At 43.1% G+C, this 16,449-nt stretch overlaps 1 protein-coding gene across 1 annotated transcript in view; it reads right to left on the reverse strand.

Moving 5' to 3' along the window:
- Nucleotides 1-16,449, reverse strand: part of LOC124795490 (atrial natriuretic peptide receptor 1-like) — a 693,719-nt gene that overhangs the window by 106,461 nt on the left and 570,809 nt on the right. Inside the window, exon 6 of the mRNA XM_047259536.1 lies at nt 13,920-14,029. Within this exon, the coding sequence (XP_047115492.1) occupies nt 13,920-14,029 (110 nt within the window). The remainder of the gene's footprint in view (nt 1-13,919; nt 14,030-16,449) is intronic.

The raw sequence follows: 16,449 nt of genomic DNA on the forward strand, positions 1-16,449 counted from the left end.
GATTAAGAAAAGGCAAACCTACGTTTCTAGCATTTGTAGACTTAGAGAAAGCTTTTGACAATGTTAACTGGAATACACTCTTTCAAATTCTGAAGGTGGCAGGTATAACATACAGGGAGCGAAAGGCTATTTACAATTTGTACAGAAATCAGATGGCAGTTATAAGAGTCGAGGGGTATGAAAGGGAAGCAGTGGTTGGGAAAGGAGTGAGACAGGGTTGTACCCTCTCCCCGATGTTATTCAATCTGTATATTGAGCAAGCAGTAAAGGAAACAAAAGAAAAATTCGGAGTAGGTATTAAAATTCATGGAGAAGAAGTAAAAACTTTGAAGTTCGCCGATGACATTGTAATTCTGTCAGAGACAGAAAAGGACTTGGAAGAGCAGTTGAACGGAATGGACAGTGTCTTGAAAGGAGGATATATCAACAAAAGCAAAACGAGAATAATGGAATGTAGTCAAATTAAATCGGGTGATGCTGAGGGAATTAGATTACGAAATGAGACACTTAAAGTAGTAAAGGAGTTTTGCTATTTAGGGAGTAAAATAACTGATGATGGTCGAAGTAGAGAGGATATAAAATGTAGACTGGCAATGGCAAGGAAATCGTTTCTGAAGAAAAGAAATTTGTTAACATCGAGTATAGATTTAAGTGTCAGGAAGTCGTTTCTGAAAGTATTTGTATGGAGTGTAGCCATGTATGGAAGTGAAACATGGACGATAACTAGTTTGGACAAGAAGAGAATAGAAGCTTTCGAAATGTGGTGCTACAGAAGAATGCTGAAGATAAGGTGGGTAAATCACGTAACTAATGAGGAGGTATTGAATAGGATTGGGGAGAAGAGAAGTTTGTGGCACAACTTGACTAGAAGAGGGGATCGGTTGGTAGGGCATGTTTTGAGCCATCAAGGGATCACAAATTTAGCATTGGAGGGCAGCATGGAGGGTAAAAATCGTAGAGGAAGACCTAGAGATGAATACACTAAGCAGATTCAGAAGGATGTAGGTTGCAGTAGGTACTGGGAGATGAAGAAGCTTGCACAGGATAGAGTAGCATGGAGAGTTGCATCAAACCAGTCTCAGGACTGAAGACCACAACAACAACAACTAACAAACAACCACCTTAACGCAGAAACAAGAAACAAATTCAACAGGACTTTTATTTGGAGCATTTTAAGCTGTGGTTGAGAAGAATGCATTCTGGGGAACAAGAAGATAAATAACTATTTAAATATAAATAAACTTTTAATATACCACATTTTTAGGTTGGACTGAGAAGTATAAAATAAGTTCTCCTAGCCCCATACAATTCATAACACCATCCAGATAGTCCTGAGAATCTGTCGTGAATTTTATTTAGCCATGAAAATAATTACAAGATTTATAACGAAAAGCTTAGAGCGCATACAGTAGATTATGGTTAGGAGATGAACTATTCATATTTCTAATATATACTGCATGTACCCCACGTTTTTCATTGTAATTGTAACTAGTATTTTCATAACTCCTAAAAATTCACTATCACAAATTTTCATGAGTCTCTGTATGGTGTTAGTAGTCTGTACAAAGTCAGCAGAATTTATTGTATATGTTTTAGTCTGATTTAAAATGGGATGTATTAAAAACTCGTTAATAGTTAAATAATTATTTTTTGCGTTTTAGTGCTATGCGTGTGAAATTTCTCAATCCGTTTTAAACAATTTGATGAGATTACAACAGAGACACGTGGTGAATTTTAGGATTATTTCAATGTTTCTATATCTAACTCAAGCAATATGTTGCTTCCTCAACCAATATGTTGCTTCCTCCTAGGTATATGTCTGAGAAAACCGTGAATGTAAAAATAAGAGATTCAAGATCACACATAGGTTTATCAGCAATAGTTTCCACGACCTATTGCGACTGGAACAGAATGCGAGGGAAATGGCAGTGATACACAGAGTACCCTCCACCACACCAAAGAAGAAAGCGAGTTAATAATGTACTCTCATCCGGTTCTGAGATACGTTTAAAATTTCGAGTCTGTAGCTTATAAGGAAGTTAGTGTAAAATCAATTCAAAATTTTTTACTGAACCGTCATACAGATAAGAAAGCGATCTAATAACGTGGTAAAAAAAAAACGAGTAACAGAGGTGTACGAATGGTGTAACAACGTGCGCCTTTCGTAAGAGGATTCCTTGCTGCAGACAGAAACATGCTGTAATGTGCTGGCGTAGTTTGGTGCCATGCCATCACACAGACACCACTATAAAACCGTTTGTCGGTGATCAGCATGTTATCAAAATCTAGGGCAGTTTGACGCTCGGTGTGGGTGACATTTCCGACAGCCAGCACATGTTTTGCCATGTGCAAATGCTGGCTGCTTTTGGCATGTGCAAATACTGGCTGCCAAACCACATTGGTCATCGGATCGAGTTGGTGAGTTATCGAGTCTGCGCCCACTGTAGTGTTGGGTTCGACCGTGAGGCCAATACCGCTGCACCATTATGCTGGCAGGACTGCTTACAATGGGATCCAACCACAGCAGCCGCCAGCACGTCCTGTGGTAGGCTCGGCCTTACTAGTGGGCCACATGAGCTCCTGGCCAGGAATGTTTACCATGCAAGGTGGCTCAACGTCGGGACGGCTGGGCGTGGTAGGTGCCGGAAATCTTCAAGCAAGGCTCTGTCAGCGAGGTCTGTGGGTCAACACTCACCATCCGGCGCCCGACCGATGTACGCATGAGTTGTTTACACGCATTGCAGCAATGCGACAAGCAGCCTGTGACTCATTCCCACACACCGACCTCTGGTGGAGAACACCTACTGCACCCCGTAGAAGGGGTGGTGTAAACTGTTACCATGGTTCAACGTCTGCAACAACAATGGCATCAACAGAAAAATGTAAGTAAGTGCCGATTTCCAGATTTTGTATGAACCTCTATGGGTATTTATTTTCTTCTCGTTTCTTTGACTTAGTATTTTGTTTCTTGGTTTTTTAGGTAGTTATAGATGTTGACCAAAAAGTTATTGTGTGGAAAGGTTTGAGTTTAGGAAAAATAAACACCTTCTGAACAAGCTTGCTCAAATGCGAACTGATAACTTAGAATTATATAAGGAATTTGAAGGTTTGAGAGAGGAGACAGGAACACATGTCTTCTAATTCGTCTTCACCTGGCGTAGGTACCAGCAACCCCACGTTAGTAACTTCTTTTTCAGGTAAATAAGGGATGATATTTTGATTTTTTGTAGGCAAGTTACTTTCAGCTGGTAGTTATTAAGTGTGACTCGGCTCTACTCAGCAGGGGATGCTAGGGCATATGTAATATGCCACAAGAAGTTGCGAAATGCTCAATCTTTTCAGGATCTAAAAGAACGATTAATAAAACGTGGAAAAATATCTCTATGTTCTTCTGTGACCAGTTTAGTAGTGTAGCATACAGGAAGAGAGAGCCTGTAAAAAGTTTTGTCGATCTAACTGGAAAACTGAACAATAACACTTACGAGTAAAAAAAAATGTATGAAACCGTCAAAGCTGCTCACAAGTTTGTCTTCATGAACTTATTCTAGTATTGGACCTTCTCAGTCCATTTTCAAATCAACCGCATAAGTCATACAACAGCATCCATTCCGTGGGAACGCTGTTCTTTTGTATGTGGCCGAGTGCAACATATTGTACACAAAACAGTCCTGCATTGAAGCATGCAGCGAAATAATTGTAAATTATATACTGCACTCGGCCACACAGACACACACACTCTCTCTCTCTCTCTCTCTCTCTCTCTCTCTCTCTCTCTCACACACACACACACACACACACACACACGCGCGCGCGCACGCGCGCGCCTTGCCTGCAGCGTCCACACATAATGAATGTTGTCGTTTGAGCTGTGTGGGTGATCTGAAGGAGTAGGAGATTAGTGTTTAACGTCCCATCGACAACGAGGTCATTAGAGACGGAGCACAAGCTCGGACTGGGGAATGATGGGGAAGGAAATCGGCCGTGCCCTTTCAGAGGAACCATCCTGGCATTTTCCTGAAGCTATTTAGGGAAATCACGGAAAACCTAAATCACGATGGTCGGATGTGGATTTGAACCGTCATCCTCTCGAATGTGAGTCCACTGCGCTAACCACTCCGCCACTTCGCTCGGTCCGGTGATTTGAAAATGGACTGAAAAGGTCCGAAACTGGTCATCAGTTGCTAAACACAGACTTCAGCTCTCACGGTTTTCTACAATTTTGTTGAATTATTTCAAGTGGCTGCCTTGTTGCCATCCAGCATTCTGTAAGTAAGAAACATCAGCGTGATAGGTGAAAGGTAGTGAGATACTCGGAACGGTTTCCTCTGTGTGGGTTCCCGCATGCTAGAGTTAGTAGCCCAGCCATAAATGAGAAAAGGGAATGATGGAGCCACTGTGGATCATTCCCAGTAAATATGAGCACTGGATGCCCATGTGCTGAATCAGTGGTAGACCATTGTTGTTCAGCTACTTAGGTGGAATAGTGTTTAAATTTTTACTGGATGTGGAAACACAGGTATCAGTAGCAAGTGAGGCTATACTTGCTGTAAAGAATTTGAACCCAGCCCATTACAGACTAAATGGCAGAGGTGGGGGTAGTATTCATTCACTCGGTTCTTTGCTTGCGTGAAAATAGTTCCCTGGGCTGGCACAGTCATCCTTGGAGTTGATAGTTTGAGTGAACATCAGCCCACAGAGAATCTGGAATCGAATGGCTCGAAGCACTATGGGACTTAACATCTGAGGCCATCAATCCCCTAGAACTTAGAACTACTTAAACCTAACTAGCCTGTGTGCATGTTTCCTTAGACTCGACTTGTAGGCTAAAATACTGCAGGCACAGGGAAGCTAATCTGGGTAGACGTAAGAGCACATTTTTCAGTTAATATGTTGTGTGTAATTGAACCTTCAGCGGAAAATCCGGAACGAAACAATGCACAGGGCTTTGTATGCCATAGTTTGTTTGTTGTATGTAGAAAAGATTGACAGAAGTCGATCAGTGTAAATAATTTTAGGCCAATGGAAGTGGATCTATCCCTATGTGCACTGATAACAAACGTGGAAAAGTTAAAGGAAGAAAAATGGGATTGATATTTCAGTGTAAGGTGTTCTAAGCCTAGACAGTCTGCTGACGTAGCCACATGGTGGGGAAAAGTGTTGTATCTGTTAATGAGAAATAGGGAGATAATGGAAAAACTCTTATTGGAATACTGAGAATTATTCAACCATCTCGGACCACTGACAACTCTGCCAGTAACACATCGTAGTTTTCTCACTGGGAATGAACTGGCAGTGTACAACAAACTATTCCAAGATTCACATCACCTCCAATCAATCATGGACGAATTTATAAACCAATACCTTCGTGACATAATAATGGAAGAGAGTACCAGTTTAGGGGATCATTTTAAGCCAGGAAATATATGGGATAGGACAATCAACAGCCTTAGCTTCTAGTCAGTTGCACAAGGCAGAAAAGAACTACTCGACTACAGCGAACGAGATACTGAACGTGCTTTGTGGTATGAAGGCACCACACATTTTCGTTGGTACCTGTATGGTAGGTATTTCGAAATCGTAACAGATCACACAGCATTAAAATGGCTAATGGACCTTTAGGATCTTACTTGTCTTAGGGTCTTACTTTTTCGTGAGTTTAATTTTGAAATAGTACATCATCCTAGGAAAACACATGGCTATGCTGATGGAAAGCAAAGTACATTGATCAAACTAGAAAACTGAACAATAACAATTATAGGTTATTAAAACTGTAGAAAACTGTCAAAGTTGCACACAAGTTTGTCTTTATTAACTGATACTACTTTTGAACCTTTTCAGTCAGTTTTCAAATCATCTGCATGTGTTAGTACGTACAGTATATCTGCAAACTAGTGGTGTGAGGCTAAGGATGCTGAATGGTATTGCACTGCAAACCCAGTTGTGTGCTGGTGATGATGGATTACACAGACAAACAAAGTGCAGGCGACATAGTATCTAGCCAGCAAGTTTAGATGATAAAGTGTTAAGGCAGATGCACAAGTCTATCTTAGCAGGCATGAAGGTTGTGGAACTACTGAACAATATGTTGATGTGTTGCGGGAAATTATTGGTGGGAGAACATGTAAGCAAGATGTGGAGCAATATGTGAGAAACTGCACAGCCTTTTCACAAAAAGATGAGCTTTGTCATCAGCAAATTGCAATAAACAAATTTTCATAGGCTGACACACAAGTCCAGTTCATTGGTATTGATATTCACAGACCATTCACACAGACATTGGCAGGGTATCGATATGTTTTAACTATATTCGATCACTTTCCACGTTATTTGACCTTGATTGCTATGCTGAACCAAAATGCTGACACGGGAGCTAAGTTAATGGTGAACGACTGAATTTTAAAATCTGGGTACTGGAGACAAAGATAACTAAGTGCGGAACCAATTTCATGTCAGAGTTAATGAAAGAGCTTCACAGGCTCTTGTGGATTCGAAATTGCCAACGAGTGCATTATATACACAAGTGAATGGGAAGACAGAATAAATGCACACAATCATACTGAAAATGCTAAGTCAGCTGCCATAGTGACTAGGACACTTAACAGTCGTATATGATAGCAGCCCATAACTCAAAAGTGCATCAAAATACGGAATGCAGAAACCCTGGAGTGGCAGGAAGGCATACAAAAAGAGAAGGGCAAACTACCCAAATATCACGTTGAGCAATGGGTAATACTGCCAACTTCAATGCTCCAGCGGTATCGAAGTTATGTGGTGTGATAATTTTATTATATTACGAAGTGTGTATCTATCATAGTAACAGTTGTTTGTGAAGCAGTTATGCAGGTTTGTAACAGAAAATATGTTAGCGTTGAGTGTTTATAAGTGTTAGTCTTGGCTATTTAGAATCAAGCTTAAATATCCTTTATAATTATGGACTAAACTTTTGACAATGTTGTCTGGAATACTCTCTCTCAAATTCTGAAGGTGGCAGGGGTAAAATACAGGGAGCGAAAAGCTATTTACAATTTGTACAGAAACAAGATGACAGTTATAAGAGTCCAGGGACATGAAAGGGAAGCAGTAGTTGGGAAGGGAGTGAGACAGGGTTGAAGCCTCTCCCCGTGCTATTCAATCTGTATATTGAGCAAGCAATAAAGGAAACAAAAGAAAAGTTCGGAGTAGGTATTAAAATCCATGGAGAAGAAATAAAAGCTTTGAGGTTCGCCGATGACATTGTAATTCTGTCAGAGACAGCAAAGGACTTGATAGAGCAGTTGAACGGAATGGACAGTGTCTTGAATGGAAGGTATAAGATGAACATCAACAAAAGCAAAACAAGGATAATGGAATGTAGTCGAATTAAGTCGGGTGACGCTGAGGGAATTAGATTAGGAAATGAGACACTTAAAGTAGTAAAGAAGTTTTGTTATTTGGGGAGCAAAGTAACTGATGATGGTCGAAGTAGAGAGGATATAAAATGTAGACTGGCAATGGAAAGGAAAGCGTTTCTGAAGAAGAGAAATTTCTTAACATCGAGTGTAGATTTAAGTGTAAGGAAGTCGTTTCTGAAAGTATTTGTATAGAGTGTAGCCATGTAGGAAGTGAAAAATGGACGATAAATAGTTTAGACAAGAAGAGAATAGAAGCTTTCGAAATGTGGTGCTACAGAAGAATGCTGAAGATTAGATGGGTGGATCACATAACTAATGAGGAGGTATTGAATAGAATTGGGGAGAAGAGGAGTTTGTGGCACAATTTGACCAGAAGAAGGGATCGGTTGGTAGGTCGTGTTCTGAGGCATCAAGGGATCACCGATTTAGTACTGGAGGGCAGCGTGGAGAGTAAAAATCGTAGAGGGAGACGAAGAGATGAATACACTAAGCAGATTCAGAAGGATGTAGGCTGCAGTAGGTACTGTTAGATGAAGAAGCTTGCACAGGATAGAGTAGGATGGAGAGCTGCATCAAACCAGTCTCAGGACTGAAGACCACAACAACAACAACAATTATGGAGTGGACTGTTTGATAATTCAGTATATTCATTCAAAATGATGGGATCTCTAAAAAAGGTTTGTGTGGTTGAAGGTATCTTCATGACAATGCTTCACTGCTGAAGTCCATGGGCAGTAGCACAACAACATACGTCCGCCAAATGCGCGCATGGGTCATTAATACAATCTGTTAGAAAGAAGAGAAAGGCTTCCACTGAGAGCGAGCTGCTTGTAGTGCACCCAGACCCACCACCCTCCATATGAGAACATCCTACACAAACTTCACGATGGAGAAGAACCAAGAAAACATACCGGACTGAAATTAAATCTAATGAATAAATACTAAAAGAAATTTAAGAGAAAAAGGCTGTTGATTTATATTGTCGCAGAAGAAGCCAAGTAGCGCAGTCACCGTAGTGTAGTGGTTGTGATACTAGATCGCTGCATCGAGGGTCGTTAATTCAAAACTTCGGCTCTAGTACATTCTAGAAGTGTCCACAAATGTCAAGAATCATTGTACTGGAATGTTCTGTAACTGTATATATAGCGTATGTGTTCTGGCCGCAGGCAGTTCGCTCCGCGCTCTTGTAGGTGCAAGTGCTGAATACACTTTCGTTAAGTGAAATTCGTCATTCATCAAATTACACCTTCTTGTGCGTGACATTATTCTGGTGGAGGCGCCGGGTATTGGAACTTGTGACAGCGCACATTATCGACGAAACAGTGGCTTTTATCATGCCATGACAGAGCAGCCGTTTACATGGCGAGAAATCCGAGTTTGAGCCATGTTCAACATGACACAGTATATCGGAGACAGAAGAAGAAGGGGACGTTACGATGACAGCAACTGTGTGCCACCACATGAGACATCCTTCCGGGTTCTCTGGTGACGTTGGCCATGATCCAAACAAGTGGCTGAATGTATAAGAGCGTATAGCCAAATTTAACAAATGGGATGACACCGTGTGTTTGGCTAACGTATTTTTCTACTTGTAGGGCACTGCCAGGCAATGGTATGAGAACAACGAGGAGAAGTTCACAAGCTGTGAAGTATTCCAGGCGGAAATGTATTTCGGCGACACACAACGACAGATGTGCAAGGCTGAAGATAAATTGAAGTGCAGAGCACAGCGTTCAGATGAAACTACAGCATCATAATTCAAGACGAGGACATGTATCAAACTCTACTTCTGAAGGCGGTTTCGACAGCAGACGACGTCCTAAAATGGTGCCAATCGAGACAATGCATCAAAATAGAATTACATGCAAGAAGTTCGAAGGGCTTCCAAACGTCGTATCGATGTCTCTGCTGGAGGAAGAAACTGATTTCGCAAGTGTTCTTCGTCAGATAGTGAGAGAGGAAGTTCAGAAGGCACTTGAATTGCACGGCGAGCAAAAAACCGAGACGCTTCAAGAGGTCATAAGGGAGGAAGTGAAACAGACATTGAACCCAATCTCTCGCCCTTCATTTCCCTTTAAAACGGTACGAAAGTCGAGACCCAGGCGAAGTTCCTAGAATGCTGCATGAGGAAACTGTTTGGGCACCAAGAAAGACTGATGTCTGGAGGACCCAGGATAACCAACCAGTGTGTTTCCACTGCAGACGACCTTGACATGAGGTGCGCTATTGTCGAGAAAGGCGGCGGATATTTGATGACGCGCCAGAAGACAGCAGACCGCTCTTAGCCGACGCCGAGAGTTTCTGGACGCTTCAGTCTGGAACCGCGCGACCGCTACGGTCGCAGGTTTGAATCCTGCCTCGGGCATGGATGTGTGTGATGTCCTTAGGTTAGTTAGGTTTAAGTAGTTCTAAGTTCTAGGGGACTGATGACCTCAGATGTTAAGTCCCATAGTGCTCAGAGCCATTTGAACCATTTTTAGCAGACGCCAACTCCTGGAGGACGAAGATGAATACGAAGATGTGGGTGCAGGACGATATAGGTCACCATCGCCGCAAGCTATCCGCTGGAGAGGACGCTTCCCAACACGCCAATCAAGGTTTCCATCGCCGTTTAGAAGGTCCAGCCGATCACCTAGCCGCCGCAACCTGGAAAACTAAAGGGTGCGATCTTCCTTGGAGTTGAGGCCGCCGAAGAGAAAAATCCTCCGCCGTTGATCACTACAAAAATTCTAGGAAACTGCGTCGATATCCTCATGGATTGCTGGCCAGCCCAAACTCTTGAGGACTCTGGAGTATCATATTCAGTAATTTCGGAGAAGTACCGTCGCCAGTTGCAGAAAACCGTATTCGTCGACAGCAAAACGTCTCTGCTGAAGGTGGCTAATGGGAAATATGTAAAACCAACATGACAATGTGTCATCCGTGTGAGTATAAATGGCCATACAAAGCCCCTAGAATTAATTGCCTTACAAGAGTGTAGTCATGATGTCATTCTCGGATGGGACTTTTTGAAAGCTTCTCAAGCAATTATAGATTGTGGTCGCTCCAACATTATGCTAGACGAGATGAGAAACTGTGGACAGGAAGATGCCCGTTCGAGTGTGTGGAGACTATGTATGCTGGATGAAGTGATCATTCCTGCAGTCAGTGCTAGAAAGTTAGCTTTCATGTGTCACACCATGCGTCAACTCATGGATCTTGTAGTGGAATGTGAGAGAAGCATACCACTGAAAAATAGCTTGGTCATTCCGGCCTCTGACGTCTCATTTAAGAACGGATTCAGTGAATTGTGGATAGTTAACTGTCACCGAGGCTGACTGTGAGAAAACTGCATTCATCACCCCTGAGGGCCTGTATGAGTTTAAGATCATGACGTTTGGTTTGTGTAATGCACCACCAACTTTTGAACGAATGATGGATAATGTTCTAAGGCACCTGAAGTGGACGATGTGTCTTTGTTATTTAGATGACATTATAGTGTTCTCAGAGATATTCGATGAACACATAAAAAGACTGAGGGCCGTTCTTAAATGTCTCCAACAAGCCGGACTGAAACTTAATCCAAGAAAGTGTTTCTTTGGAGAAAAAGAAATCAAAATACTTGGGCACCTTGTGTCAAGCGAAGGTGTGCGGCCAGATCCAGAAAATGTGAGAGCTATAACGGAATTTCCTATTCCTAAAAGTATTAGGAACGTGAGAAGCTTCCTTGGATTGTGTTCTTATCACCGTCGTTTTATCAAAAACTTTTGAATCAAACCTAGGCCACCCCAAGAGTTGTTAAAAGCCGATTCTAAATTTATCTGGGGTGGTGCTCAACAAGATTCTTTCAGTGTACTGCGAAAAGCTCTGACGACTGACCAAGTACTTGGTCTTTATTATGAGAGAGCACCTACTGACCTACAGAACTACACACAGATGCCAGTGGGTATGGTGCTGTTCTGGTACAAATTTCCGATGGAAAAGAGAAGGTTGTAGCCTATGCTTCTCGGACACTTGCAAAAGCCGAGAGAAACTACTCAACTACAGAAAGAGAATGTCTTGCGGTGATCTGGGCCATGTGCAGATTTCGACATTATCTCTATGGAAGGCCATTCACAGTTGTTACAGACCATCATTCACTTTGCTGGTTGACAGGTCTTAAGGCTGCAACAGGACGACTCGCCAGGTGGGCACTAAGTCTTCAAGAATATGACATTACACAAAAGTTGAGGAAAACACCAAGATGCCGCCTGTCTCTCAAGAAACCCTGTGCAAGACCATCAAGCCTTTGATGAAGATAGTGACTGTCTTGCTGTACTCCAGGATCTCTCTGCTGAGCAGAAGTATTCCAAGATATGACAAATTATGCTTGCCTTAAATCGGTCAGAGGATGTGAAAGGACAATTTAAGGTAGTTAATGGATTACTTTACAAGAAAAGCTTTGATCCGTTTTGAAAGAGGTGGCTATGGGTGGTTCCTAAACTCCTGCACTTAGATGTTCTACAGACATGACACAACTGAGGCCGGACATTTAGGATTTATCAAGACATACGATAGGATCCGCAAGAGATTTTTCTGGCCAGGTTTATTTAAGAGTGTCTGTCACTATATGTCGCACTGTCGAGAGTGCCAGAGGAGAAAGGCAGCTCCTCAGAAACCACCTGGCCGACTCATACAATTCCACCAGCCGAAACGCCTTTCCAGCGTGTTGGGATTGACCTCCTCGGCCGATTTCCAACGTCTGCTAGTGGCAATAGATGGATTATTGTTTGCACGGATTATCTGACGCGCTATGCCATTACAAAAGCCGTGAAAACAGCCGAAACATTCGAGGTAGCCAAAGTCATCGTAGAAGACATTGCATTAAAACACGGTGCCCCCAAGGTCGTTAATTACGGATCGAGGGAAAGTTTTTCAATCGAATCTTGTGACAGAGACAAACTGTCGGTGCAACATTAGTCGTCACATGACGACTACCTACCATCCGCAAACTAACGGGCTTACTGAAAGCCTTAATAAGACGTTGGCCGAAATGCCATCAATGTTCATCAGTGTTGAGCAGAGCAACTGGGAAGAGGTGCTACCTTTCGTGACGTTTGCCTACAGCACCACGAAACAAGACACCACAGGATTTACGCCCTTTTTTCTGGTGCATGGGTGTGAGGCGACGACGACGATGGACAATGTGTTTCCATTACATCCTGTTGACGTGAACGGCGACTACATCGGCCAGGTGTTAACCAGAGCTGAGGAAGCTCGGCGGTTAGCTCGACTCCGCACGCTGCAGGCGCAAGGAAACGATCGCCGAAGGTATGACGCGAGCCACCGCCCATTTGTCTACCAGCCTGGTGACCTCGTCTGGATCTTCACTCCTGTTCCGAAGGTTGGTCCTCTGAGAAGCTCCTGGACCTTATAAGGTTGTAAGTTGTCTGATGTTATTTACGAAGTTGAAGATTTCGACTCCGACACAAGACGATGAAAGATCAGAGATACGGCCCACGTCCTTCGAATGAAGCGCTATCAGGATCCTGCAACCCAGGGTAAATTCGAAGCTCCAGCGACAGGCAACAAGCGGAAAGATAACGAAGAACTTAGAGGCAATGAATTTCAAAGAAGATCACCGCCAGGGCGAACATCAGTCATCGGGAGTCGGAGTATGCAGGACCGATGACTCCTTCCCGGACTAGGAAAACGTAACATCGAGATGCTGTTCTCTTAAGGAGGGAGCAATGTCGCAGAAGAAGCCGCGGAACGCAGTCGCCGTAGTGTAGTGTTTTTAATGCTAGATTGTTTCGTGGAGGATCATAAGTTCAGAACTCACCTTAACTGAAACATTTTAATTTCTATCTTCGATCCGAGTACATTCTAGAAGTATCCAAAAATGGCCAGAATCATTGTACTGGAATGTTCTGTAGCTGTATTATACCGTATGTGTTCTGGCCGGAGGCAGTTCGCTCCGCGCTCTTGTATGTGCAAGTGCTGAATAAACTTTCGTTAAGTGAAGTTAGTGTTCGTCATTCATCTGCTTACACCTTCCTCTATGTGACAATATTATACAGAGAGGAAAATTAAATTAGTTGGACACCTAATTGGACGTAAAACCGTTTTAAAAAAGCATCATGGAAGGAAAAATCCTTGGAGAAAATCGAGAAAAAAAGCCGAGAACATTGATATTACAGAAATGTTATGAGTGGAATGAAGTGCAGCAACGACAAAGTAAAAATAAAACAACACTTAAGACTTTTTTTACGAAACGTCTGGTAATAAAAATTTCCCTTTCACCTTTCGTCGGTTCTACCATTATCATTTATGGTGTAGGCTCACTGCTTCAGTCCGTCTACGTTCGTGATAACACTGATGTCCAAAATTAAAATTAACAAAAAATAATAACAAAAGTACTAACAAGTGACGAAAATTGATGCCCTCATGTCAGAGTAAAAACTGTTCCGATACTCTAATGTATTTTGGTCACCAGACAGTAGCTGGAGCAACAGAATGCCTTGCGGCTTACGGCTGGAGGCGGTTGTCCAGAGCTGGTGAAGCGCTTACCTGGAAGATCTCGACGTCGAGGAAGACCCAGTCGCCTCTGGTCATGCCCAGTGCGTGCGCCGCCAACATGAACTTCCGCACCAGCACTCCCCGCACGCTCAGGATGACCACTGCAACACGGCCAAACGCGTCACAGTTACCTCACAAGCATCGCGCGTGCTCTGTCATAGACGTTTACCATAGCGCTTACGCTTTTTCCACTTAGAATTTTGTGTGCGCAGCTGTTATCCTCTCTGCAAATTTCGGGAAGCATTCTCAAAATTTATCGTTAATTTATGTGTACATATTGAGCATGAACTCTAGCAATAAACTGCCAGACAGTGATCAGGTTTCTGATACAAGGAGGCTGTAGCGGTAAATCTACTCTCCCTACAGTTTCTTAGTGAAACTGAAGGGAAGAGTTTCCATTTCTCCCGCTCTCGAAAAGATAAAATTCGATCATAAATAGAGACACGACTCAGGCGATGAAGTCTTACAATATATTTATGGGGATGTGGCGTAACAGGAAGGCCAGTAGCACACATACACCAAGGCGACACAAGACATGGAACAGCGATATGCACATATATAGATGGCTGTAGTATCGTGTACACGAGGTACAAAAGCGCCGTGCATTGGCAGGGCTGTCATTTGTACTCAGGTGACTATTGGGGAAAGGTTTCCGACGTGATGAAGGCCGCATGACGGGAACTAACAGGCTTGAAAAGTGGAATAGTAGTTGGAGCAAGACGCAGACAACATTCCATTTGGGAAATCGTTAGGGAATTCAATATTTCTGGAACCACAGTGACAAGAGTGTGCCGAGAATACCAAACTTCAGGTATTACGTTTCACCACGGACAATGCAGTTGCCAACGGCCTTCATTTAACTATCGAGAGCAACGGCGTTTGCATAAAGTATTCGGTGTTACCAGACAAGCAACTCTGCCTGATATAAGGGCAGAAATCAATGTGGGACGTACGACGAGCATAGCCGTTAGGAGAATGAGGCAAAATTTGCTGTTTATGGGCTACGGCAGCAGAGGACCGACGCTAGTGCCTTTGCTAACAGCACAACATAGCCCACAGCGCCTCTTCTGGGCTCGTGACCAAATCGGTTGGACCCTGGACCACTGGGAAACTGTGACCTGGCCTGATGAGTTCCGATTTCAGTTGGCCAGAGCTGATGGTAGGGTTCGATTGTGGCGCAGGCCCCATCAAGCCATTGACCCAGGTTGTTAACAAGGCACTGTGCAAGCTGATGATGACACCATAATGGTGTGAGTTGTATTTAATGGAATGGTCAGGTCCTCTGGTCCAAATGAACCGATCATTGACTGGAAATTGTTGTGTTCGGCTACTTGGACACTATTCGCAGAAGTTCACGAACTTCATGTTCCCAGACAACGATGAAGTTGTCACTGAGTCACATTTGTTCGCGTTAGGTTTATAGAACATTCTGGACAATCCGAGCGAATTATTTGCTCACCTAGTTCGCCTGACATGAATCTTGTAGAACATTTATCGGGCATAATGGAAAGGTCAGTTAGTGCACAATATCCTGCGCCGGCAACACTTCTGCAATTATGGACAGCTACAGAGGCAGTATGGCTCAGTATTCCTGCAGGGAACATCCGACGACTTGTTGAGTCCACACCACGTCGAGTTGCTGCACTGTGCCAGCAAAATGAGGTTCGACACGATATTAGGAGGTGGCCCATGCCTTTAGTCACCTCAGTGTATAACATCGTTAGGCTCCCATTTTGGCTCAAGAGTAGAAATAAGTTTCCATGTGCACACCTGACAAATATATATTATGCAGTGAAGCGGGGTGGAAAGATTGAGGTAATAAAAAATCAATGGTCGTATTTTCTATATGCTTACAAAGAAATTTTGAAGCCTAATGAAAGACACAATTTATTTTTCTGTGACTCATGCGTTCTTCAGTACTTTCTGTGGCAACCTGAGCGGTTTTCTCATTATTATTCTGCGAAAAAATTTTATAATATGATTTTTGTGAACTTCCACAAGCTACATGGAAAAATTATTAACTATCCCATTAAAATAGCACTCTGGCCGCTTTGGGGCTCTCTAGATGCGTAGAAATGGTGGCGAGCGACCATGTGACCTTGACCACCGACGTAAGTAACGGCAGTGAAGTGGTGTGTGCGTGCGTGCGTGTGTGTGTGTGTGTGTGTGTGTGTGTGTGTGTGTGTGCCAGTTGATTACACGGAATCAGCTCAGGAAGATGGGTCGACACTGAAACGTAACTAGCAGAAAGGAGCTACCGTGTTTGAACGTGCCCAAGCCAACACTGCGGATGAAGTTGGCAGATATGTCGGTGTATCAACACGAACTGTACAACACGTCTACCAGGTATATTGTACCACTCGCACCCACGTAACACGGTAGTGGTTGTAAAGAGAAAATGGACAGGATGTACGAGAGACGATTTTGAATCCGACTGGAATTGCACCTGTCAGTGAATGCAGTCCACCTCTACCAGTTTCCGAGATAAAATTGCGAAGGAAAGTGCTTGCTGTAGACGTTC

The sequence above is a fragment of the Schistocerca piceifrons genome, chromosome 4 (genome assembly GCF_021461385.2).
Source record: "Schistocerca piceifrons isolate TAMUIC-IGC-003096 chromosome 4, iqSchPice1.1, whole genome shotgun sequence".
NCBI classification, from domain to species: domain Eukaryota; kingdom Metazoa; phylum Arthropoda; class Insecta; order Orthoptera; family Acrididae; genus Schistocerca; species Schistocerca piceifrons.